General features: G+C 40.9%; 1 protein-coding gene across 1 annotated transcript in view; it reads right to left on the bottom strand.

Annotated features, from left to right (window-relative positions):
- Positions 1-27,602, bottom strand: part of LOC122083497 (protein ALTERED SEED GERMINATION 2) — a 97,505-nt gene that overhangs the window by 31,486 nt on the left and 38,417 nt on the right. Inside the window, exons 7-13 of the mRNA XM_042651335.1 lie at positions 26,598-26,713; positions 26,392-26,509; positions 22,390-22,495; positions 14,907-15,052; positions 14,633-14,803; positions 14,446-14,556; positions 14,120-14,231 (exon numbers count right to left, since the gene is read on the bottom strand). Coding sequence (XP_042507269.1) covers positions 14,120-14,231; positions 14,446-14,556; positions 14,633-14,803; positions 14,907-15,052; positions 22,390-22,495; positions 26,392-26,509; positions 26,598-26,713 — 880 coding nt within the window. The remainder of the gene's footprint in view (positions 1-14,119; positions 14,232-14,445; positions 14,557-14,632; positions 14,804-14,906; positions 15,053-22,389; positions 22,496-26,391; positions 26,510-26,597; positions 26,714-27,602) is intronic.

Genomic DNA, 27,602 nt, shown 5'->3' with positions numbered 1-27,602 from the left:
AACAAAAACTGGATTTTTTCTTTTTGTTGAGGCGATTTTCAACTTTCAAATGCTTGGGTTTTTCTCAATTCTTTTATAAATCTTGTCATGGTAAAACACTATTAAAAACCAAAAGTGCGGTAAAATAATCTTTTGTTTTGATGTCCATAAAATTATTTCCATTCAGACGATTTTAGCAGCATTCGCGCATTTTAAAATAAGTTTCACTAGAATATAACTTTGTCATTTCAACTTAGATTTAAGTAACATTAGACTTGTTGGAAAAGTGGTTTTGTGCTCTACCTACAAAAAGTCTCATGTAAAAATAAAATCATTTGACTAGTCAAACTTAGTAGAGAACAAGAACATCTCTCTAAATATTAATTTTTCATAACTTAATGTGACTGCGAGTTTATTTTACACCAATTTCTGGGTATTTTCTGCCACATCTTCATACCCGTACTACCGGGTCTTGACCACAAAATCAAAGGCTTTAAAAGGTCTCTGTAGTGGAATATTTTTTTTTTTTTTGTGCAAGACCTTCCGCTTTCACACTTGATCAAATTAGATATATATATATATATAGCTAGCAACTTAGTAGGTCTATGGCCTGCCCTCGAATCAAGTACTAGCATATAGCATAACCAAATGGAAATGTGGCTCAACTCAGAAAGAAAGGAGGGAACAAGATTTCAGGCTTGTAGAAGAAAGGAATCAATGAGACAAATTGATGCAAATCCAGCTCCTCCCTCTGTTGGAGGTTCGAAATCAGCGGCTTGTCAAACTGCCGGTCCGTGTCCTCTGTTTGAGAAGATAGACCCTATCCACTAGGGCGAGGTCAGCTGCAGCTTTGGATGAAGACGGACCCTCATTTCACTAAACAACTACATAGATCTTAATGGATTTGGATGATATGGAGATCATTAGTCCACCACATAAGCCACCCCATGGGTACACATAACCACACTACCTATATAAATCGTACATCCTTGCTCAGGGAGTAGGTCAAAGCTTTATATAAGATAAGTCAAAAGCTCGAACCCGAGAGGACCCCATAAGATAACCCAATTATATCGCCAGAAATCACAATCACCAGTGCCAATTAACCATCTACGTTGGGCCAACACATTCGGAAACACGAGAGCTATGTCTTTCCATAATGACGAATGGTAAGGCCTTCTGTTACCAAGGAAGTGGGCAAAACCACATTGGAAAAGGCTGTCAAGGAGGGCTGTGAAGCTTGACTGGTATGAGCAATGTCATTCGAAAGAAGCACAAGTCTTCCTCAATCTTTGCTATCTTACCGCCTAATTCATCTGGTGATTTGGGCAGGGAGGGAGGGAGCACCGGGTTAGGAAGAAGACCCGAAAGAAGGTCAGGGTTGTAAGATATTGGGTTAGGAAGAAAACCCAATGGAAGGGGAGTTTTGCAAGCAGTTGGGTTTAGAGGATAGTGGGTCGGGTTAGTGGTATATGGAGAGTATAGGGAAGGTGCGTTATAAGGTGTGTTTAGGTGTAATAGGGGCAAGGGAGGCCAACCAGGGTAAGAGTTAGATTTAGGCTGGCCAGGGCTAGAAATCGAAGTGGGCCAGATGGAGTTGGGTTGGGTTAGACCAGAGGAGGGGGAGCTAAGGTTGACTGGAGTGGAGCAAGGGTTTCTCGAAAGAGTAGTGGGGCCCCCAAGGGGGAAGCAAATGGGATAAAGTGGAGGGAGAAAAGGACGATGCAACAGAGACAGTTGTGTAACCAGAAGGAAGGCCAGGGTTCTCGGGAATGCTTTCGGAGAGATTTTGGCGGAGAGACATGGGGGAGATGCTTTCGGAGAGATCTGCGGCACTCCAATTCGACTGCAAGGACAGGGAGCGAGGCGACAGGTTCTCCCCTTCTTCATCAGAGTCAAATTGCGAAAAGAACGAGAATCTGTTGTGACCAGCAGACAAAGCTTGGAGATCCTATGGATCGACAGAAGCAAGCTCGCAGAAGGGGAGCCATCTTCTTGAGGTTTTTGGGGCTGCCATGCGACTGCAGTGGGCAATGTTTCTATTTACCACAGAGGGACTGCAGAAAGGGATCTCTCCTAGACATTGATTTCAGAGGGAGATTTCGGGGACGTATCTTCAGGAGGGGCCAGAAAGGCAGCAAAATTCTTCGTATGTTGCCCAAATAACTTGCAGAACGAACATTGGGGGGGAAGCCATTCATACTCCACATTTGGTCAAAGAAAAATCTCTCACCATCCACTATGGTTATAGAAGAAGGGAGGATATGTCCGGCAGAGGCTTCGATGCATATTCTAGCGAAGGCAAGCCTATCCATCAGCTTGGTGCGTTGATCCGATAAGAGTGGTTTTCCAATCACAAAATCCACTATACTCAGCCCTTTAGGACACCGAAAGTGAAGGGGAAGGTTGGGGCGAGCAACCCAGATGGGGATGGACTTGAGATCGACTTTAGCATTGGTAGTGCATTGATCAAAATGGTGCAGGAATATTAGATTTTTCCCAACCTGCCATGGGCCTCCTTCCAGAGCAGTGAGTTTATCTGCTTCTTCAGAGAAGTTGAAGATGAAGAGACCAATTTCAAGGAGAACGGAGGGTAGCGAGCCAAGGAGTCCATTTCTTGGAGAGGGATGACTTGACAATATTAAATGGAGGTCGAGCACCAAGGAAATGCCTGATCATACAATTTCGTCATTTGAAAATTTCAGGCTCAAGCAAACCCGAAGGATAGAGACCTACCTTCTTGTCATGGAAGGTGGAGGGGGTAACAAAGAAAAGAGTGTGGCCGGCTTTGGAGGGGAGAGGGGTGGATCTGACAACAGTATTCCAAGGTTTAGGAGAGGGATGTGGGGAGATAGGAGGGGAGGGAGCAGCAGGGCAGGGGTTGGGAGAGACTCCGGCGGTAGGAACCGCTGGAGAGGAGAGGGACATGGGTGGGGAATTAGGAAATGGGAGATACAGTACTACATTATTTCTTCTCAAGGAATAAGTTTTTGCTTTGTGACTGAAACAAAGCAGCATGGTGGTATATCACGTATGCTCCAAGCTGCAAAGTTTGGTTTTGGACCACAATGTGCCTACCAAGCCCTAGGGTTTAGCACTTTAGCTCCACCAAAGAGCGAAACCATGATGACCCTATTTCTGTCAAATTTTACATGATTACTGAGACAGAGATATACTGATCCAGGAGCATCAACACAAAGAATGTGATGACTTTATTCTTATTTAACAACTATTTGATAGGAATTTCCAGCAGAGTACTGTATTTTCAATTTTTCATGGGTTGGACTTTTGTTGTGAGGCGGTTTCAATGTATTGGGCTGAATTATAGAGCCCAAATATTGGGTCTAAAACAGGAGCACAAATTTTAATTAGTTATATTGTGGGGCTCACCCGTAGAATGAAATAGATGAAGTTGCTGGATAACAGGGAGTTTTGAGCAGTCAACTGTGCCAGGACCTTATGCGTGGGAGGCTATTGGTAAGATGTTTAGTGCCAGTAGGTTAACTATTATTGCACTCTAGTAGTCTAAAGTGAGTCAAAATAGTCTATATAAATAGGTCTATGTCCTACAACAAATTTAGAGCAGTTCAGTTACTACCAGAAAATGGGAAATCTATGCCTAGATCCCTTCAGGTTTCTGAATTCAGTTACCTCCCCTCACCTTCCTGGGATGCTCCTGACTTCGCCCATGGTTTTTGACACAGTGCTGGTACCTTCGTTTAAGTCACCGCCAATTAACTTTGTCAAGAAATTGTCAGAGGCTTTGATCGCAAATCTCATGCGTCCGTGGCCCTTATAAAGATTGACATCCGTAAAGCTTTCGACTCCATCAATTGGTATTTCATTTCTAAACTGCTCCAATCCATGGCTCCCCCCCCCCCCCAACTTCATCAATTGGATCCATCATTGCGTCTCCTCTCCCCATTTCTCTATCCTTGTCAATGGAAGCCCGACGGGATACTTTCCTTCCTCGGTCGGGATCCTCAAGGTTGCCTCCTCTCAACCTTTCTCTTCTACCTCTCCTTGGAGGTGCTCTCCCTTCTCTCCAATCCTCAACAGATCTCCACCTCATCTCCCCTCCTCCCAAGTGTAAAGCCATCAACCTCACCCACCTTGCTTTTGCTGATGACCTCATGATTTTCTCCAAAGCAGATCCCTGCTCCATTAAATCCATCATGTCCTCCCTTCTCCTCTTTGAAAAGCTTTATGGCCTTCGCATAAATCTCCTCAAGTGTAACCTCTTCCTTTCTAGAGTCTCAGACCTCTTAAAATCCTCTCCTTCCGTCTCTGGCTTCTCCTTAGGAGCCCTCCCAGTCAAATATCTTGGTCTTCCTCTCATCTCCTCTGGGCTCTCAGCCATCCATTATTATCCCTGTTGGATCATCCGCAAGAAGCTCCAGCTTTGGAAAGGTAAGCTCCTCTCCTATGTGGGTCGCCTTGTCCTCATCAAATCAATGCTCCAATCTTGGTATATTTACTGGTCCGGAACCATTAAGCTCCCTTAATCTATTATTATGGTTGTTAATCCTCTCATATGCTCCTTCCTTTGGAAAGGGGAAGAAACAAGCATATTCCTTCATCCCATTAGTTGGAAGTTTGTTTTTCTATCCAAGTCCAAAGGGGGCCTTGGCATTTGTAGGATTAAATATGTCAATTCTGTTGGGATTCTTAAGTTAATTTGGAAGCTCATTTCCAAACATAAGAGCATCTTGGTCTCCTATGTATATATATATATATATATTTTTTGGATGAATAAATAATTCATTACCAAGAGAGAGAATATATAAGGGAAAAAAGGGGGGGGGGGAGGCTTAAGCCAACAAGTAGAAGCCAACCCGAGGGAACAGGAAAAACCAAAATTACAAAACCCACAAAGGGAGGGGGGAACCAAACCACAAGGGACTATCAAGTCACAGCACTAGCTATGGGAGACAGCCATTTGGGGGGAGATGAAAGAAGAAGAAAGACCCCAGGAGACAACAATGAGCCTGTTCCTTGGGGTGTTATGAACCGGGCAGTGTGTGATGGATCCGACTTTGGAGGAAACATCAAAGTAGATGGCCTTCCAAATCCCTTCCAAGGAACAGGAATTGGTAGTCCATTTACGGAGATTCCTTTCCATCCAAAGGTGGTTGGTGGCACAAAATGCAAGTTTTCCAACAGTGCCACATATGGTGGAGCCATTATAGGTCATGTCTACCTAGATCCATTCGCGGGGGAGGGGAAGGATGGGACGGGTGGAGGGCCAACAAGAAAGGATAACCTTCTTCTATATGGAGGTAGAGAAGGCGCAAGAGAAGAAAAGATGGTTTACATCTTTAGTAACATGCCAACACAAACAGCAGGAGGAGGGAACCTAAATGTGATGGAAGTTAAGGAAAGACTGAGTTGGAAGATAGTAGGAGAGAGCTCGCCAGGCGATGAAGCTATGACAAGGGATGTGCCCTTTGAACCAAATGAGATTACGCCAAGGCGTAAGGAGGATCTTTGGAGCAAGAAAAATTCCAGGCTGAGGTAGAGGAAAAGCGACCCAAGGGGGAAGGAAGCCACTTAATGGAATCCTGTAATCCTCGGTGTCCAGGAGGGATTGGGGGGAGGGAAGACCAGAGGTCCAGCACGAAGGGAGGGAGAGGGGGAGGATCCTAGCCACTAGGCGAGAGGATAGAGGCAATTGTGGCAGAGAGAGACGAACCAATAGACGAAATGATTCTAGGGGAGACTAGGGGGAGGGGAATGCCTACGGGGTGCCAAGGGTCGAGCCAGAGCAAGGTGGAAAGACCATTGCCAATGGAACAAGAGATAGAAGGGACAGCAAGGGGCCTGGCATCAAGAATACATCTCCAGATCCAAGAAGCATCAGCAGGGGGGAGGCAGTCCAGAGAAAGTCTCCTTTGAGGGGGGCCAAGTAGATCCAAGAGACCCACATACTCTTCTGCTTGGAGATGATTTTCCAGATAAGCTTACGGATAGCAGCCGAGTTAATATCCTTAATTTTGCGAAGACCCAGACCTCCTTCAGGTTTGGGGTGGCAAACTTTGGACCAGCTCATGGGGTGGAGGAATCGAGAGGTCTCATTCCCTTTCCAAAGGAAGGCACAAAGGAGAGAATCGATGGCTTTGGAGGAGGAAGAATGGTCTCCTAGATTTATTCTTCCCTTCTTCGCAAGGACTCCCTCTGGATTGCCCCCTCTTCCCTCGGATGCCTTTTGGGTCTAGGAAAACATCTTATCTCTCTGCCCTATTAATATCTAGGCTATCCGCTCCTCTCTGATGGTCGGTCCACCACTCTCTGGCTTGACAATTGGCACCCCCATGGGGTTCTCCTCTCTCTTGTCGGTCCCAAAACGGTCTACTCTTCTTGTTTGGACAAGTTCCGCTTGGTCTCCTCAATTATCTTCATGAATGGCTAGTCCCCTCCCCCTTCCGCCCCCTTGATCTCTGAACTTCCTTACCTCCCCTCCCTCCTGGACATAGGGAAAAAAGTGATAAATATTATGGTCTCCCACCTCCTCCAGTTCCTTCTCCTCCGTATTAGGCTAGAACTTTATCCGCTCCCCATCCCTTCTGGCCCCCCGGTGGAATACAGTGTGGTTCCCTAGTCATATCCCTCCGTATAGTTTTACGGCATGGATAGCCATTTCAAATTGCCTCCCCACTCAATCTTTTCTTTTATCACGGCACATCCCTGTTTCCCCCTCCTGGTGTCTGTGATGGAATGGGTCTAAAGATACATATCATCTTTTCTTCTCTTGTCCCTTCTCCTCCAAAATTTGGAAATATGTCCTATAAGCTTGCTGGCCCTCTAGGAGAAGCATTCTCCCTCTCTCTAGAGAATGGGTTTGGATAGACATGACTTTTGCTGGGACTTCTATTTCTGATGTTGCGGGGAAGTTAGCTTTTTGCATGGCCCTCAATCATATTTGGATGGAGCAAAACCTTCGATATGGACTTCCAACTCCCGTTCTTTTAAATCGATTTGGAAAGCCATCATCTTCGATGTTAGCTTTAAATTAAAGATGTTGCACCCTTGGCTTTGCTGTGACTCCCCAAGGAACAAGCTCATTGTTGTTTCTTGGGATCTCCCCTCCTCTTGTATCTCTTCTCGCCCTGCTTGATTCCTCAGGCTCCCCCCTTTCTCCTCTCCCTTCCTCTCCTTCCTTTGCCCCTTGGGGCTGTATATCACCCCCCCCCCTTTTCTTCCCCCTTTGGTAATGGATTTATTTATCACCCAAAAGAAAAAGCATATTATCATTTAAACATTTAAAAGAGAGAAAAATATGGGCCCTTAACAAGCTTAGCTCAACAAAAGCTTGTAAGCAATTTTTTAAGGACAAAAATGAAGCACAAATGGAACCCAAAAAAAAAAAGATCTCTGCAAAACTGTGTCCAGATTGACTTATGTTTAATGCCGGTCATTGGTCAAAACCCTTTTCTTCGTCTATAAAATCTTCCACCCTTCTTCATTATCTTCTTCTTTTTTTTTTTGGGGTGGTGGGGGTGTGGGGGGTTAACTCTTTCCTTATTCTCAGATGTGGAGAGAATAGTAACACGAATTGAAAGTAGATATTAGCCGTAAACTGGGATATCATTACCACTAGGAAACTCATGGTAAGTAGGAGTAAAGGGCACTCCCACGAAGTTGTGTGTAGATAATGCCATCATGGTTTTAACAAGACTAAGGTATATGAAATTTTCATGAAAAGCAAGGGATATCTAAGAATATAAATAAATAAAGAGCAACCCAGTGCACGAGGCTCCCGCTAATGCAGGGTCTGGGCAGGGTCTAGGAAGGGAAAATCTACGCAACCTTACCCTCTGCTTCGCAAGAGAGGTTGTTTCCAAGTTTCGAACCTGTGACCAACATGTTGCAATAGTGCAACTTAAACATTGCACACAGGCTCACTCCAAGGTTGGTATGTAAAGTTCTCAACAATATGAGGGCCTAGGGTTAATTAAACCCCATAAAAGCAAAGGGTGGGGAAAGGTATTCAAATTAAAAATAGGGTCTTTTGGCAGTTATGACCCTGCTAGTTATCATAGATGGAAGAAAAAAAAATTCACTAAAAACCTCTGAGTCACTGCAGCATACACAATAGACATACCAGCAGCAAGCTGCGCCTTTATACTCTCCACCTTCTCTGCCACCTCAGAATTTGATGGAGCTAAACACTGCGCAGCTACAGCATAGTCTAGAGCTTCTTTATGTTTTCCTAGCTGCAAGATAATAATTGACTGTAAGGAATAAAACAAAGTGGGAAGGAAGTGCAAGGGAAAAAGGAAATAAGATCAGAACAGTATCGAATTATGAATTGGCATAGAAAACCTTGAAGGACACCCAGCTCAACAACACACTACTGGTACAGATCACAAAAGATATGGGTCAAGCGAGGACAATATGCTAAGTTCAAGAAACAGCACAACAAATTACCTGCAATAGAGCATCAGCCATATAGTAGTGCGCCCTGAAGGATGAAGGATCAATGCTTCGAGCTTTATTGCAATCTCTTATAGCCATATGAACATCATTTTTCCACTTCCGCTGCAAAACAAAAACCAAAACATCAGTATATATATATACACTATTAAAATCCATATAAACAAAGTTCTATATGAACCTTGAGAAGCAAAGCAGCGCGAATACACAGGCATTCATGCTTCAGCTCAGGTCCAACTTCAAGACCTTTTCCATCCAACACTTCACTGCATGCTTCAATTCCATAAAAAAAATCTGTCCCTACATTCAAGCATCTTTCAGCAGCTTGAACCAGTTCTTTGCATTTATTAACCTGTGACAACTAGTTTAACTTAGCCAAAAGTTATCATCCAGAGAAGTAACAGTACAGCCAATCTAATAAGAAAAGAGACCAAAGCAATATCAAATCTGCATACCCTAGAAGAAATACGACTTTTCATGGAAGAACCATATGGCAACAGTTGGGTTGCTAATGGCATCCTTTCTGCACCAATGAGCGTAGGAGTAAAAGATGTCTGCTTTAGAACATCTTCTGCAGTATATTTCACAATACCATCGCCACCTGCATGTTATTAAGACAATTTAATGTGAGAAATGTATCAATTTCATCAACACAAGACACTCAAGTCACTTAGTATTACGTATAAGCAATTGTTGGTTACTTCATTGATAACAGAAGCATTATTTTCATTCACGTACTGTTTGAACCTTACTAGATTATGCTTCAGAACACTTTTATACAGAAAAAAGACAGCTAATTCTAGAATGTAACAGTATCTACCCTTAGGTCAAAAGCAGTAACAGAACTATGACAAAGTAAACTTCCCTGTTGATAAAGCACTTGTTTAGATAGAATGTTAGATCCACATTACATCTCCATAATGTCAGATATAAAGCTTTTATTCCAGACTCAAATCAGAATTTATAGTGTCTATCTCAATTCCAAGAAAGAAATCAGTGGGAGTATGAGAGACCATATCCGAAAGGATTTGAGCGAAAGATGAAAGAAGCCCATGGAGAAGAAATTGAAAGTTGGATAATGATCAGGTGGTTTCAGACAAGGTAAAACCACCGAAGAAGAAGAAGAAACATAAGAGGAAGGCTCAGTGATGAGATCACGGTCCAAAAGGCCTTAAATTTGGATCGCTTATGGGCACATTTCAACAACTACTCAGCCTTGCCTCAACTAAATGGGGTGGGCTACAGGGATCATTGCCCTCCAATCAGCTCATGAAGCGGAACCCAGGTTCGAAAACCCTACTCGGTTCGTTTACGAGCCCACCTAAACTCAAAATATGTTAATAACAAGGGATAGTGACAAATCTGTAAATATATCAAGCTTACAGATGCAGTACCGAAGGTCTACTCAAGAAGGAAGAATAGGGTTGACCCAAGTGGCTGAATGGGTCGACCAGATCTGGCTCATTATGGCCCACGACTTGGGCTAGTGATGGGGGCTATTAGATTGATATTTAGTTTCTAATTTCAGTCCTTTAATTAGTTTCTAATTCCTGCTTTAAGTTAGTTTCTAATTTCATTAGTTTACAATTTCAGTTTTTAGTAACTTAGCAGTTTTAGTAACTCAGTTTTAGTAACTTTGAGTTTCTATTATTTGTAAACACTTCCCCCATCATTATAAACAAAGAAGGGCTCATACACAAAGCCCCACGATTTGAATTAATGAAAAGTTTACAAGCTGCTGCTGCTGCTGCCGCTAGCCTCTGTTGGGGTTTCCTTGTGTCTGATCAAGGTGTAGGGATTGGTGTTTGATCCAGTTGACACCCTGCGGCGAGAAGTCCGAGTGGATCCTTCTTATTTCTGGTTTTCTTATTGTGGTTATCTTCTCCAGTAGAGCAGGTATGTGATCTGACCTTCTTCTGAAAATTCTCGGTTAAGAAACTCTATTTTCTCTTCCACCGACCCTTTCTGTTTTGGGAGCTTCAGCCATCTGATGGCTCTGTAATTTGGGTCGAGTGTTAGACCCATCCAGAGGAGGACTCGATCCAAACCTTAGGCTGATCAGACCACTGGTTCAACTGTTATGGACTGTTCTTCAATTCTGGCCGATAGTGAAGTCTGTCCAGATTTGAATTCTGGTTTTGTTTTGTCTTGCTGAAGAGCTGCTGATTATATAGCCTATTGTTTGGCCTTTTAATTTGATGATTTGAGACATTAGTTCCTTGGCTGTTAGCTAGTTACAGTATTCCTGAATTATTGTTTTCTACTGTTAGAATTATACTCTGTTATTTCAGTTTACTACTAACCTACTGTGGACTGTTGTGGTGGTTGTTTAGTTGTTCTTTGGTTTGAAAGTTGCTGCAGATTGAGACTTGGTTAGCCCTACCCTAGTCTACATTAAGTGGTATCCGAGCATGGCCGAGAACACTCCCACCTTAGCTACTATAATGGAGATGCTACAGAATATGAGAGCTAAACAGCGAGCTCTTGGTGAAAGGTTGTTGGCTGTGGAGGGCCAACCACAACAACCTACTTGTGGCTCTCATACACCACCTAAGGTGGAAGCACCATTAAATATAACGGCTCATTTGGCTAACAGGAGACCTATCCCAAATCTGAAAGCACCACAGAGGGTTCTTGTAGAGCAACCTACTTTTGAAGAACACATAAGGGGATAATTTGAAACTGAACGTCCTGCACATTAGAGGTACTCAAGAGATTCATAGAAGGATAAGCTTGATTTGAAGGAGTCTAATGGGAGACTCGACCCCCAATTGTTCTATGATTGGGTAGCTGCTTTGGATGGCTATTTTGACTATTATGACTTACCTGAGGAACGGAAGATGAAACTAGCTCGTGCTAAGCTAGTTGAAGCTGCTCGCGATTTGTGGAGAACCTATAAGCAAGAGTTGGAAGACCGTGATAAAGAGCCTACTACTTGGGAGGAGATGAAGCTTGAACTATCTGACAAATATTTGCCACGTAATTTCAGAGCTCGTATACAAGACCAGTTGAACTCTCTTCGTTAGGGAAATATGACTGTGGTGAAGAGAGAATGAGAGGCAACTACTATCTCGGTTTCGACTAGGATTGCGAGCTAAAATCAACAAGGGAATTAGTGTTGTTGATGCATACTCAGTGAGGGATTGCTTTGACAAGGCGGTTTGGTTTTCAAGTTAGGGAGGTCAAGAAAAATTTTCCAGCCACTAAACCTAGCTATTCAGCACCCCCAAAGGCCATTTTCTGATCACAAAGGAAAAGCACCCATGATAGGTAACAATAAGGTACAATGTTTCTATTGCCAAGAAGTAGGACATTTTACTAAGTCAATATAACTATGACATGGAAGACACTAATAAAGATGGGACTCATAGCATACATATTGTTACTCGCATTTTGGTGGCTGAAACCAAAGGAGAGGATTGACGACGTAACTGCATTTTTTATAGCCGTATGAAGTCTAGGGAGCATACTTGTCAGATTAGTTCCTCTGAAGCTTTACCGGTATGAGGAGAAAGTCTGGTGTGATGTGATGCCAATAAAACTCAAAGATGTATTGCTTGGTCATCCTTGGATGTATGACATTGATAAAAAAGTGGTAGCTATGCCTACAAAGAAGTTGCTAGCTATTCCCCGTAAGCAGTTCATACGCACAAGTCATGAAATGAACTGAAACGACAATTGGATGGGTTATTACAGAAGGGCTTCATTGAGGAGAGTTTAAGTCTTTGTGCGGTACCAACTTTACTCACGCCAAAGAAAGATGGAGTTATGGCACCTATCATTGAATGTATGAAGGCAAGTAAGGGGAAGTTTGAATGGACAGCTGCAACGACCAAAGCCTTCGCTCTTGTGAAGAAGAAGATGACAAAGGCACCCATTCTACGCCTACCAGATTTTGACAGAGTATGTGAGGTAGCTACTAATGCTTCACATGTTGAGCTAGGAGGAGTGTTAATGCAAGGAGGACACCCCATCGCCTTCTATAGCGAGAAATTGAATGAAGCCAAGAAGCGCTATTCGACATATGATCTGGAGTTATATGCAGTTGTCCAAGTGCTACGCCATTGGAGACACTACCTCATTGGTAAGGAGTTCATTTTATACACTGATCATAAGGCCTTGAAGCACCTTCACTCACAGAAATCAATTAGCCACAGGAATGCCAAATGGGTAGCTTACTTGCAAGAATTTATATTTGCTATGAACTACAAGGCGGGGAATCAAATACAGGGTAAGTACACATCTGATCCTGATTTCAACACTGTCTTCGCGAAGTTGCAACAGGGTGGACAGCACCTAAAGTACTCCATTCATGATTGGAAGACATTTTGGGAATGATAAGACTCTTGCACAGGTGACGGATCAATATTATTGGCCATGCATTGCAAAGGATGTCGATCAGTGATCAAGAGATGCGTGAAAGGGGGAAAACAGAACACAGTTTATACTCTCCACTACCTGTTCCTACTTTTCAACTGCATTTCATCCACAGACAGATGGACAAACAGCAGTGATGAACCGTAGCTTGGGAAATCTATTGAGGTGTTTGGTTCAAAATTACGAGAAGTAGGACCTAATGCTTATATGCTTGAGGTACCTAATGACATGATCATAAGCAACGTGTTTAATGTGGCTAATGTTCACCTTTTTATTGGGCACCATTCAGATAATGAAAAGTTTACAAGCTGCTGCTGCTTCCGCCCAACCTGTTGGGGTTTCCTTGCGTCTGATCAAGGTGTAGGGATTGGTGTTTGATCCAGTTGACACTCTGCAGCGAGAAGTCCGAGTGGATCCTTCTTATTTCTGGTTTTCTTATTGTGGTTATCCTCTCCAGCAGAGCAGGTAAGTGATCTGACCTTCTTCTGAAAATTCTCGGTTAAGAAACTCTATTTTCTCTTCCACCGACCCTTTCTGTTTTGGAAGCTTCAGCCATCTGATGGCTCTGTAATTTGGGTCAAGTGTTAGACCCATCCAGAGGAGGACTCGATCCAAACCTTAGGCTGATCAGACCACTGGTTCAACTGTTATGGACTGTTCTTCAATTCTGGCTGATAGTGAAGTCTGTCCAGATTTGAATTCTGGTTTTGTTTTGTCTTGCTGAAGAGCTGCNGGGGGGTTAACTCTTTCCTTATTCTCAGATGTGGAGAGAATAGTAACACGAATTGAAAGTAGATATTAGCCGTAAACTGGGATATCATTACCACTAGGAAACTCATGGTAAGTAGGAGTAAAGGGCACTCCCACGAAGTTGTGTGTAGATAATGCCATCATGGTTTTAACAAGACTAAGGTATATGAAATTTTCATGAAAAGCAAGGGATATCTAAGAATATAAATAAATAAAGAGCAACCCAATGCACGAGGCTCCCACTAATGCAGGGTCTGGGCAGGGTCTAGGAAGGGAAAATCTACGCAACCTTACCCTCTGCTTCGCAGGAGAGGTTGTTTCCAAGTTTCGAACCTGTGACCAACATGTTGCAATAGTGCAACTTAAACATTGCACACAGGCTCACTCCAAGGTTGGTATCTAAAGTTCTCAACAATATGAGGGCCTAGGGTTAATTTAACCCCATAAAAGCAAAGGGTGGGGAAAGGTATTCAAATTAAAAATAGGGTCTTTTGGCAGTTATGACCCTGCTAGTTATCATAGATGGAAGAAAAAAAAATTCCCTAAAAACCTCTCACTGCAGCATACACAATAGACATACCAGCAGCAAGCTGCGCCTTTATACTCTCCACCTTCTCTGCCACCTCAGAATTTGATGGAGCTAAACACTGCGCAGCTACAGCATAGTCTAGAGCTTCTTTATGTTTTCCTAGCTGCAAGATAATAATTGACTGTAAGGAATAAAACAAAGTGGGAAGGAAGTGCAAGGGAAAAAGGAAATAAGATCAGAACATGATCGAATTATGAATTGGCATAGAAAACCTTGAAGGACACCCAGCTCAACAACACACTACTGGTACAGATCACAAAAGATATGGGTCAAGCGAGGACAATATGCTAAGTTCAAGAAACAGCACAACAAATTACCTGCAATAGAGCATCAGCCATATAGTAGTGCGCCCTGAAGGATGAAGGATCAATGCTTCGAGCTTTATTGCAATCTCTTATAGCCATATGAACATCATTTTTCCACTTCCGCTGCAAAACAAAAACCAAAACATCAGTATATATATATACACTATTAAAATCCATATAAACCAAGTTCTATATGAACCTTGAGAAGCAAAGCAGCGCGAATACACAGGCATTCATGCTTCAGCTCAGGTCCAACTTCGAGACCTTTTCCATCCAACACTTCACTGCATGCTTCAATTCCATAAAAAAAATCTGTCCCTACATTCAAGCATCTTTCAGCAGCTTGAACCAGTTCTTTGCATTTATTAACCTGTGACAACTAGTTTAACTTAGCCAAAAGTTATCATCCAGAGAAGTAACAGTACAGCCAATCTAATAAGAAAAGAGACCAAAGCAATATCAAATCTGCATACCCTAGAAGAAATACGACTTTTCATGGAAGAACCATATGGCAACAGTTGGGTTGCTAATGGCATCCTTTCTGCACCAATGAGCGTAGGAGTAAAAGATGTCTGCTTTAGAACATCTTCTGCAGTATATTTCACAATACCATCGCCACCTGCATGTTATTAAGACAATTTAATGTGAGAAATGTATCAATTTCATCAACACAAGACACTCAAGTCACTTAGTATTACGTATAAGCAATTGTTGGTTACTTCATTGATAACAGAAGCATTATTTTCATTCACGTACTGTTTGAACCTTACTAGATTATGCTTCAGAACACTTTTATACAGAAAAAAGACAGCTAATTCTAGAATGTAACAGTATCTACCCTTAGGTCAAAAGCAGTAACAGAACTATGACAAAGTAAACTTCCCTGTTGATAAAGCACTTGTTTAGATAGAATGTTAGATCCACATTACATCTCCATAATGTCAGATATAAAGCTTTTATTCCAGACTCAAATCAGAATTTATAGTGTCTATCTCAATTCCAAGAAAGAAATCAGTGGGAGTATGAGAGACCATATCCGAAAGGATTTGAGCGAAAGATGAAAGAAGCCCATGGAGAAGAAATTGAAAGTGGGGAGAATGGATAATGATCAGGTGGTTTCAGACAAGGTAAAACCACCGAAGAAGAAGAAGAAACATAAGAGGAAGGCTCAGTGATGAGATCACGGGTCCAAAAGGCCTTAAATTTGGATCGCTTATGGGCACATTTCAACAACTACTCAGCCTTGCCTCAACTAAATGGGGTGGGCTACAGGGATCATTGCCCTCCAATCAGCTCATGAAGCGGAACCCAGGTTCGAAAACCCTACTCGGTTCGTTTACGAGCCCACCTAAACTCAAAATATGTTAATAACAAGGGATAGTGACAAATCTGTAAATATATCAAGCTTACAGATGCAGTACCGAAGGTCTACTCAAGAAGGAAGAATAGGGTTGACCCAAGTGGCTGAATGGGTCGACCAGATCTGGCTCATTATGGCCCACGACTTGGGCTAGTGATGGGGGCTATTAGATTGATATTTAGTTTCTAATTTCAGTCCTTTAATTAGTTTCTAATTCCTGCTTTAAGTTAGTTTCTAATTTCATTAGTTTACAATTTCAATTTTTAGTAACTACATGTTAGCAGTTTTAGTAACTCAGTTTTAGTAACTTTGAGTTTCTATTATTTGTAAACACTTCCCCCATCATTATAAACAAAGAAGGGCTCATACACAAAGCCCCACGATTTGAATTAATGAAAAGTTTACAAGCTGCTGCTGCTGCTGCTGCCGCTAGCCTCTGTTGGGGTTTCCTTGTGTCTGATCAAGGTGTAGGGATTGGTGTTTGATCCAGTCGACACCCTGCGGCGAGTAGTCCGAGTGGATCCTTCTTATTTCTGGTTTTCTTATTGTGGTTATCTTCTCCAGTAGAGCAGGTACGTGATCTGACCTTCTTCTGAAAATTCTCGGTTAAGAAACTCTATTTTCTCTTCCACCGACCCTTTCTGTTTTGGGAGCTTCAGCCATCTGATGGCTCTGTAATTTGGGTCGAGTGTTAGACCCATCCAGAGGAGGACTCGATCCAAACCTTAGGCTGATCAGACCACTGGTTCAACTGTTATGGACTGTTCTTCAATTCTGGCCGATAGTGAAGTCTGTCCAGATTTGAATTCTGGTTTTGTTTTGTCTTGCTGAAGAGCTGCTAATTATATAGCCTATTGTTTGGCCTTTTAATTTGATGATTTAAGACATTAGTTCCTTGGCTGTTAGCTAGTTACAGTATTCCAGAATTATTGATTTCTACTGTTAGAATTATACTCTGTTATTTCAGTTTACTACTAGCCTACTGTGGACTGTTGTGGTGGTTGTTTAGTTGTTCTTTGATTTGAAAGTTGCTGCAGATTGAGACTTGGTTAGCCCTACCCTAGTCTACATTACTTACAAGGGGAAGTGGCAGTGCTGTAATTTATTGGATCCACAAGACATAAGCAAAGGAAATGTAGTGCAATGGTGGGAAGGGTAAATTTGGAACTAAATATAAAATGGACATAAAAATTAAAGGATTAAGGGGGTATCTTGGGAAGAACACTTAAAAGGGTTAATATCATGGGGAAGGGGTTGGAAGTAGTTTAGTTTAATATTATGTCTTTATTTCCTCATGTTTGTTTTGGGATAGGATACATAGGAGATAGAGAAGTAGGAGTCAGTTTCAGTGTAGTCTAAGTAGGAGTGTTGTTATTTTCTCTTCAAAGACTTGCATATACTCAATGTTAAAAATGGTGAATTTATTTAAATGAGAATTAGTTTGATTTGTGCTTGTGAGCATGTGTGCTTCCCCTTTCCCCCCTTGCTATTCTGATTTTCCCTTTCTTCCCTAAGGCCCTCCATCAACTTGGTATCAGAGCCGAAGGATCCTCATCCCCCCATCTCTCTTCTTCCCTTCCCATTCTCTATTTTGGTTCTACTGAGACTGAAAACAGCCAAAAAAAACAAAAAAAGTTCCTTCGACACCCTTCCATGTTTTAGAATTCTGTCAAGTGCAGGAAAAAAAAAAAAGGAAGAGAAGTCAAGAGAAGCAACAGTGAGAGCAACCAAGAAAAAAAAAAAGAAAAAGGTCGAAGTCGAAGAGAAGCAGCAGCGAGAGCAACCAAAAGAGAGAGGGGAAAAAAAAAAGCAGCATAGAAAAGGGACGAAAGAATAGAAGAAGAGAAGAGAAGAAAAAGAAGAGAAGAAAGAACAAAAGAAGAAGAAGAAGAGAAGACGTGAAGAGAGAGAGAGAGAGAGAGAGAGAGAGAGAGAGGAAGAGAGATAGAGAGAACAAAATGAAAATCCACCTACCTGTTCATCCTGTGGCGAGTCGATCTTCCAAGAAACCTCCCTCTTCTAGTTCCGTCTCCAAGAAGGAGAAGGACTCCTTTGTCGGTAAACCCCAGCCCACAATCTCCTTTTGTTTCCTCTTTTTTTCTTTAAATCCTTTTAACTTCTAGTATTACCCCTCTAATCTCCCCTTATCCCTAGTTATCCTTCTTTTTTCAATTCATTTCCAATTATAGTCCGGCCCCAAACGTGATATCCCTTTGTGACTTAAATTGAATTTCAAATATTTACAATTCTGCCATACTTTTGAAAAAAAAAAAAAGAATAGAGTTATTTACCATTCTGCCACCGTTCCTTACACCTTCTTTATTTACTATTTTGCTATCTTACTTGAGTGTAATCTTGCTTATCTCACCATGGTAGCCAATAGTGAAGTTATTCAACAGCTGAACTCCTATAAAGGAGAAACAGATGCAAAAATTGATGCTCTCACTACCGTTGTCACTTCCTTTAAGATAATGATAGATCGATGCAAGTTTCTATTGATCGATTGGTGGCAGCAGATAGAGGAAAGAGTCTCATCTAGTATGGGGATTCTTCCAACACCGCTCCACAGGATCCATCACTACCACCACCACCACCACATCATACACCGCCACCACCTCCACCATATGCAATGGATAGATATGATGATGGAGCGGAAAGAGCAGCAAAATTGGATGTCCTTGATTTTTATGGAAATAACAATCCAGAACTGTATCTTAATTGGATTCACAGCGTAGAGACATTCTTTAGATGGTACAGGTTGATTGAGGCCTGAAAGATCTTATTTGTAGAGGCTATATTGAAAGGCACGGCCCGAGTCTGGTGGTTCAAGCAACAACAGAATGGAACCCGAGGCATTGATTTAGTCACTACTTGGGCTGAAATGCATGAAGTCATGAACTTGAGATTCTTACCTTCTGATTACAAGCAATGCATGCATCTCAGGTTTACATCGTTGAAACAGGAGAATTTAACCGTTGAAGAATATGTTGCTTGATTTTATTATTTGCCACTCGTTCTGCTTTTCAGTGGGATGAAGAAGTATTGGTGGCACAATTCCGTAATGGTTTGCACCCTTAACTTAGTGCTTCCCTCGCATCTAGTTGACTGCCCACAATGGAATATGCAGTACAAGTAACATATCATGTGGAGGAAAGTCTGAAACGCCCATACAATCAGAGGTCATATACACATACTTTTCCTAGGGGTCCTAGTTCTATTCAGCCACAATCATCGCTTCAAGAAAAGTCAATCAACCGACCATAGGCTAGTGCTTCATCTATGGCATCTTCACGACCTAGCCAGCCGTATTCTCCACCTTGATGTGATTCAGACATGTTATCTTCACGCCCTAATCGTCCATACTCCCCACCTCAGCGTGATTATGACAGGAACTCATTATTTCCAAATAAGACTATTCAATGCTTCACATGCAAGGGGTATAGGCATTGAGCTAATCAATGTCCTAACCGGTTGTTAGCGTACATTGACGAGGACAATTTTATACCCTACGTACCAGAAGAGCAACCGAAAACAAGAACAATAAATCTGGAGGTTGAGTGTAATTGTGAGCCTAATGAGATTAATGATGGTGACAGTGATGGTGAGCCTCAAGCTTTCTATGTGATCTGTCCTCTTTTGACTACACAGAAAAATCCCCAGGAGGACAATTGGCGCCGTAATAGTATCTTCCAGACCAGAGTGCGATGCAATGATAGCTTGTGTAATATGGTGATTGACTAATGTTGTTGCTAAAGATGTTGTTCGCTAGTTGGGTCTGAAAACTGAGCCTCATCCGAACCCCTACAAGGTTGGGTAGGTGAACAACAATAATCTAAAAATTAATGAAAGGTGTTTGCTCACGTATTCCATTGGTAGACTGATTGATAAGGTTCAATGTGATGTTCTCCCTCTAAAAGTCTGTCACATTCTTCTGGGGCGCCCATGGTTGTTCGACAAGAAAGCCAAGCACTGTGGATATGCGAATACATACTCTTTTCAGTATGGTGGACTTGAGATGAAGTTTCTTCCAACAAAGGATCTTCCCCCTCCCAAACTCAAGAGGACATCTAGTACTTTTCTCCTCAAGTGCATCAATTCAGACGGCATTCTTGGACCTTATCTAAAATCGACGGAGTTGAGTTCTTTTCAAAGGAGGAGAGTTTATGCAGATAAGGCTGCACTTACCTGGTTGGACCAACATGACCAGCTTGGAATCCAAGAGCCAAGAAAAACCGGTCCAGCCCATGTTTTTGGTCCAACAAAGGTTGGAAGTAGTTTAGTTTAATATTATGTCTTTATTTTCTCTTGTTTGTTTTGGGATAGGATACATAGGAGATAGAAAAGTAGGAATCTGTTTCAGTGTTGGAGTCTAAGTAGGAATCTTATCATTTTTTCTTTAAATACTTGCATATACTCAATGTTAAAAAAGGGTGAATTTATTTGAATGAGAATTAGTTTGATTTGTGCTTGTGAGCATGTAAGCTTCCCCTTTCCCCCTGCTATTCTGATTTTCCCTTTCTTCCCTAAGGCCCTCCATCACTCATGCATCTTAAAGGCTTACTACCACATCCTAGGCCTCTGTTGAACGTGAACACACTACCCCAAACGGCTTTCTCGGAGATTATCATGAATTGGGGTTAGCGCCCAAATGAGCTCTAATATGGTCATTCCTTACTTTATCCTTCCAAGTCTTGCCACACATCCTTCTTAGCATCCTCATATTTGCTACACACAATTTATCACTGTGACACTTCTTAACTGCCCAGCATTCTTCCCCGCACATCATACCCAGTCTAATTACTATCCTACAGAACTTTCCTTTAAGCGTTAAAGAAATTCGTTGATCACAAAACACTCCTTTAAGCGTTAAAGGAATCGTTGATCACAAAACACCCCGGACGCACCTCTCAACTTCATCTATCCCGTTTTAATCCTCTATGTCTCCTTTTTCACTTATGATTGACCACAAATACCTAGAATAGTCACTTTGCGGAACGCTTATGGGAACACTTAAACAATTAAAATCCAAGTACAAGAAGCAATGGAAAGTTTGCAAATAAACTGAATCTTAAAGGGCATTTAAGGCTATGAATAAAGGAGGGATGCAAAAGGATTTATGACTTATTGGTTGAGGGCAATCCTGGTATTGACATCAAATAGAAGTAAAACTAGGATTTGAAGATAAAAACAAGGGCATTTTAAAGAAGAGGAAAAATTGGTGTACTCCTCTGAATCAATCCAAGTGATCACGATTCAAACTAGGATTTTAAACAGGGTTGGCAACTCATAAATTCCTTGATCCCAGACAACAAGGTCCCAAACTGACTAAAAAATAATGGTTAGTTCACATCTGAAACTGAGAATGGTGGAAGAGGAGAAACCTGATCTGAAATGATTCTAAAGTTCATTAACACAGCCAGATTTGGGGTCAGATTCCACAGATAGTATCGTCCTATGGCAAGTATTAAAGCCCCCTAAGTTTAAAGCTGATAGGGAAAGACCAAGGAGAGTCTGTCTCTCTTACCACACTCAGAACTAGCACCAGAACAGGGCATCGGCAGAAAAGGGTATAGATTGAAAGAGCAAGAGAAATAGGGGAAGGATACAGAACCAAGAGAAGAAACAGAGGTAACGTACCTTAAGGGAGGGATGAGAGAAGAAATGAATCGCACAAGCCACACTGGCTCCTAACCAAACACTCCCAATTCCATTATATTCAATCTATGTCCAAACTCAGTGCAATGCTTACATACATAAAGAAAAGAGAAAATAAAGTTTCCTAATCAAAGTTATCAAACTCTAAAACTGAAATAGAAACTGTATCGGCTAGGTAACAAAACAACTATCAAATACCTTATGCATATCCAACTTCCCTAACATAAACAGAATAAAATAAAATAAAGGAATAATATTATTCTCCCAAATAAAATAAATTCCTAAAATCCCATTAGACCCAAAAAACCAAAATCGGACCTGGCTCATGGTCTGAGTGGTCAGAACTCAGAAGGCTCAAGCCGCTGGTTTGGCCACAAATCTGCATCACTCAGGTTTTATCATTCTCACAATTCTCTTGCTAAAATGGTGGTTGAATCTTTGCAAATAAGAGTGCTTTAGAGATTTAGAACAATTCTCAAAGAGCAACTTTTGATTCACATCTCATCTCTTTAAATAAAATATTTTTCTATTCAACAAAAAACTGAGGAAATTCATTTATCAACAACATCCACACAAGGCAAGCCACCTGTATAACCACATCTACTGTTGAAGTTGTTATGTTCCCCCCACCCCCCACCCCCGGGGGGATTTCCCAGATGATCTTCAGGACCTTATAGAAGGGGATGCTGACCGAGTTACCTACTTTCAGATGTATATTTTCTATGTATTTCTTCTAAATTTTATTGCTTGTTTGCAGGGCATGTCCTACTTGTCTTTGGGATCCCTTCCCCTCTTTTAGGCATATCTGAAGGGGGTTCTTAGGGATTGCCTCTATTTGTCTTTTAACTTTTTCTTTTCTTTTAATACATCATACTTACCTATCAAATAAAACAAATAAAAAGCCACTAGATAACCCAAAAGAGATAGATCCATGAACATACCAAGGTTCATATCCATCAGGTAAACATGCTCTCCACTATAACTGAGAAGAACCTCTTCTCCATTAGGACTAAAAGCAACATGAGTTAAGTGCAAGCTTGAACGCCGCTGAAAAATAAGGGAAGGATTAGAATATCCGTAGTGATTAATCTACATATAATGAACCTGCAAATGTAATTCAGAACTTAATTACAAAATAAATAAATAAAAAAATGCAAAATAGAAGTAAACAAACCACAACAAAGTATTTAGCTGTGTTCTTTTCCATTCACAAATCAAATAATACAGGAGAATACTTATAAGTTTGTCTTCTCCAAAATCATAGGCAGGTCCTCCAAAAAAGGAGATACCTCCCAAGGTCTTCAAATTTTCAAGCCACACCAGAAAGGCCATGTAGTGTTCGGCCCCCCTAGTTCGATGTCAATAGAGATTAGCTTACTGTCCTTGGCCATATCCTCGGACTTCACTAGATCTTGCAAATGTGTGTTGGAGGCTGCTCAGGAGGAAACTGAATCTTAAGATAAACTTATCTCTCAAAGAGTGGTTGACATAGTTCACCTTTGTATAAAGGAATTTCTCTTTCCTATAATCCTATCTTCATATCATTCATCTAATCTAAACGTGTCTATCGACTAGAGAACAAAGAGAAGAGGAAATGGAAGAAAAAGAATGAAAATAAGAGGAATAACAACTAATCTGCAGTAAAAACGAGAAGAGAAAGACTGAAATGAGAGAATAATGACTAATCTGCAGTAAAAATGCGAAGAAAAAGAATGAAAATGAGAGAATAACAACTATTCAGCAGTAAAAACGAGATGGGTGAGCGATAGTGATGCAAAGTTGAAGACCTACTCACGTAGGAAGAAAGCCAGAGGAGGCCAAACTGTGGCATATGAAATGCTGTTTAAATTGCTTCTTTACTCAGCTTTTTAATACATGTTTTAGTCTTGGTTTGTCCAATTAAACCAGGTTCAGTTTGGTTCAATTGTGTGGGTCAATTTAATTTATTTAATTCCCATGTGCTTATTGTAAAAGCCTAGTGGCTCACACAAAGGTTAATTAGGGGGAGGGGAATCGAATTTCCACCTCATTTTTTTATTTATTTGTTTTATCACTTAACATCATAGGTTCAAGTTAGGACTTTAAGTTAGTGTATCCAAGCTAGAATCGGTGGACATTTACCCATTTGTATTCTAAACCTATTTTACTTCCAATAAAAGCAAAGAAGGGGACTCATTGTTGGTGCAAGACCAAGGTCGGAAGAAGTCGTCTATGGGCCCATCCAAACGAATAAACACTCAAGTCCAAGATTAAATGGCGAAGTAAATAGATTGATATTTATAATAGAGTGGCAATTCTGTGAATAAGTTGAAGTTCACAAGGGTGGCAGATTTGTAATTTACTGGAACACCACAACAAGAGCAAGGATGTAACTTTCTGGTGGAAAGGGCAAGGATAAATTTAGGACAAGGGGGATTAAAGAAATAAGGAGAGGACAATATGGGAAATCAAAGTTTAAAATAAAAGAAGACTCAATCGTGGAGTCATCCCTTACCTCCATCCAAGACCTATGGTACCAGAAACTCAGCAGGTTCAAAGGATAGAACTCCTGTGCTTCTCAGTTCATCCTAGGGTTTTAATGGAAAGTAGGTAACGGATAGAGCTGTTGATTATGCTCCAACAGAGGTCCAATCGACAACTAGATTGCTAATATCGAAGAACAAAGGCTGCAGATGGCGGTAGATGTTGCTGCAGCTAGTTGCAGGTATTGGCTCTTACAGCTGTGAGAGATTTCGAAGCCCATTCTCAAGGGTTTGAGTTGCCCAAGGATAGACAACCCTCGACCAAAGTTTTGGTCCCAACAGATCAAAGAAGAGGGAGATCAAACCACTCTACTAGGGCTGCAACTGTCGCCCAGAAACAAAGGTTCAACAAGCAAGGGAAATTAAGGGTAAGAAAGAGAAGAAGAGATTAGGGACAACAAGGGCCAGCAGGCCACGCCACACCCACCAGGGTAAAAACTCTACCCGAAAATTTCTTTCAATTCCAAAAGCTAATCTCCAGAATTGTTTTACAACAATTTAAAGAAGAACTTATTACATAAAATTGGAAACCAATTAAGAGATAGAAACTACTCTAAAATAGAAACTAGCAAATTCCAAAGGAACCCTACGTATCTACTTCTAAAACAATTTAGAAAATCAAATAAACTAAGATTGCTTCCCTAATTATAAACTACCAACCCTTGCCAGACCAGAAAATCGGTTGGGATTGGTTGTGTCTTGGCTTAGGCCTCCATAGTGGGTCGGTTCGGTCCAGCCAAGCCAAGGCATCTGCATCAACTGTGCCCATGGTTTTTAGGAAATACAAAGCTGCAACTGCAGCAACTATCTTTTTGACTTGGATACCTTCCTTGTGTATGATCAAGGGAAGGAGTTGGTGTCTAATCCAACTGACGTCTTGTAGTATGAAGCCCGGACGGATCTCTTACTCTTATTGCTTCTCTATTGCTGCTGGAACTTCAATCTTATTCTTATTAATTCTCCTCTTACTGCCATCAACAAGTACTTACTGCACTTGGATTTTGAGATATTTTAATTTCTTCCTATTCTGCCCCTAGCCTCTAAACCTGGAATTGATTCTGTGCTATTGTTCTCAAATAGCTACTGTTTCTATCTCTGATTTTTCACCTAATTCCTGTTCAGATTTCTGAACTTGATTGGAGTATTTGTTCTAATTTCTGAGACCTAAGACTGACCTTGGAATTTACCTAAATAACCATATAGTTATTGTTTGTTATCTCCTCTATAGTCGTTGGTTTGTCACTTCAGTTAGTCACTGTTTGCATCTGAAAAGCATATCTTACAGTTTCCTTTGATTTCCAGAATTTGTCATAAAGCTAGTCTAAAGTAGATCAGGCCACCTGCTACCCCTACCTAATAGCAAAGATAGGAAAGAACCTTTTCCATAGGTAAGAGGTCTCTGCAGACAAGCATCCTTACTAAAGAAGCAACGGACGTTGCCCCTACTCGAGTAAGGTGCCAAATGTTGTAAATAAGAAGCAGGTGGTGATTCTATAGTTCACTCTACTCGTTCCCTGGACACAGAAGAGGACCTGTGATGATCCTCCCAATGCTAATGCTCCTTCCCCACCCCCTTAAATTTGCTTTAGATAGAGAACCTAAATGTCAATTACTTAATTACCCTTCTCCTAGTCCTATTAGGATTATTCTTTAAATCGGAACTGCCCTTGGAGTTAAAGATCTTATCTACTGGCTCCTGTTTTGAGTTTTCCAAATATTTTATAGATAGCCCACCTCTAGAATAAGGAATTAAATAAAGTTTCAAAGTCGAGTAATTACAGTAATTTAGTGAAAATGAGCAAAGAAAATTCTTAATTCTCAACTAGAGGCTGAAGATTTCACTGGTGTTGTATAGGATTAGTTTTTTCCCCCTTTTTCTTGGCAATCAGGGAAGAGTTTGTTTCTCCCTTTACTGATTTGTCCTGAGGCAATTTTCAAGCATATTTCATAGATTGGTGCAACTGGTTATTTGAATTGTTCGAATTTTGTACTTAGTTACTTACTGTAATTTGCTATCTTAGTAAGACCAACTATTTGGAGGTCCTCTTCATTGGTATCAATTACGCTCTCTTTTCTATTCTTGCTTGATCAAATGTCTCCATTGTATACTTTTATCTCAACAACAAAAAATTTTAATTCATAATGGTGATGACGATAGTAATAATAATAACAACTACAATTGTACTGAAAAACAAAATAGTAGCAACAACAATATAAAATTATGCTAAGAGAATTCGAAAACAAGCACCTGAAGTAAAGAAAGAGCCCCATATAGTATACTGAAAATGCAAAACAAAATAACAACAATCTGCCAAAATGCTTGAATGATAACAGAACAGAATACCATTAGCATAGCATCTCAACTGACCAAAAGTTTATCTGCCTAAGGCTTAGTAGAAAATATAAAGATCCGGAACTAACATGGTCAGAAAGATGCATTGGACAGAAATAATTGACACAAGGAGGTGGTTTCATCTTTTTTTGACAGGAGCTCAATGGTGGAAGCATTCTTCTATCATACAAACGAGCAAAAGAATCACTGCAGACATTCCGAAATGAGAAATTAGTTGACACTATCATGAGTAGAAGTCAAATCTATGTTAAAAGCATCAATCATAAAAAACCACCTGCCACCAACAAGGAGAAGATGAGGTCGAGTGGAACTGATATCACATGATTTTAAAAACAGACATTGCTTTGGAGGATCAGCCAGTGACTTCTTCGCTCCCCAGCGCAAGTCAAGCTGCCACAAAAAAAAATACAATATTTAAGCAAATATGAATTATTACAACAATAAAACAAAACAAATTTGTACACACAGATCACACTTAAAAAAAAAGTATTTAGGGGATAAAACTCTTTTAGGGAAGTGTAGACCCACGTATGTATGTATATTCTGCATTATCCTTAGTGAGCTGCTCACCCCTGCTTTCCTTTTACTACGCATATCAAGAAAAAGCAACATGGAGGCTGTGCCAGTAGACTTGGGATAGCATTTGGTTTATTTTTAGTACTCTATTTTTTAGTATTTATTTTTTTAGGGGGGGGGGGGAACCAGTAATAAATTACTGATGGTAGAAGGAAACAAAAATACACTCCAAGTGGATGAACCAGATCTAATAAAATGTAGCAGAAGCACTAAGGAATCAAACACCATCACAACAATTTTGATTATTGCAGCAAAAATCAAAGTAAAGGCAAAGATAATGGAACGAAGCTTAAAAAACAAACTCTAGCTCTCAATTCTCTGTTCTAATGACTAAAAACTGAGAGAGGTCTGACTCTCAGAATAATCGACTGCTGCTGCCTGTAGAATTGTCTTCTTCCTATGTTAAATGCCAGTTTTGCCCAGGTAATTGAAAGTAATCTCTCCCTACATCATAATAGTACAACAGCAACAGTGCATAGGAAATTCCACAGAGATAGTCTACACCCCCCACAATGAAAGACTACTCCAAAATACACATGGACACAACTACCCTATAATCAACAATTTCATCAGCAAACTCATTAGCAGTCCATGAAGCCCTGAAAATAATGCAATAAGGCTGACTGTGAAATTCCAGATAAAGCAAATAAGTTGTGAATATGTAGTAGGTTCTTCCAGCAGGTTTTTTCCTTCTTTTTTTTTT

The sequence above is a fragment of the Macadamia integrifolia genome, chromosome 1, assembly GCF_013358625.1.
Source record: "Macadamia integrifolia cultivar HAES 741 chromosome 1, SCU_Mint_v3, whole genome shotgun sequence".
NCBI classification, from domain to species: domain Eukaryota; kingdom Viridiplantae; phylum Streptophyta; class Magnoliopsida; order Proteales; family Proteaceae; genus Macadamia; species Macadamia integrifolia.
The sequence above is the reverse complement of the archived record's forward strand: the minus strand, read 5'-3'. Positions and strand labels throughout refer to the sequence as shown.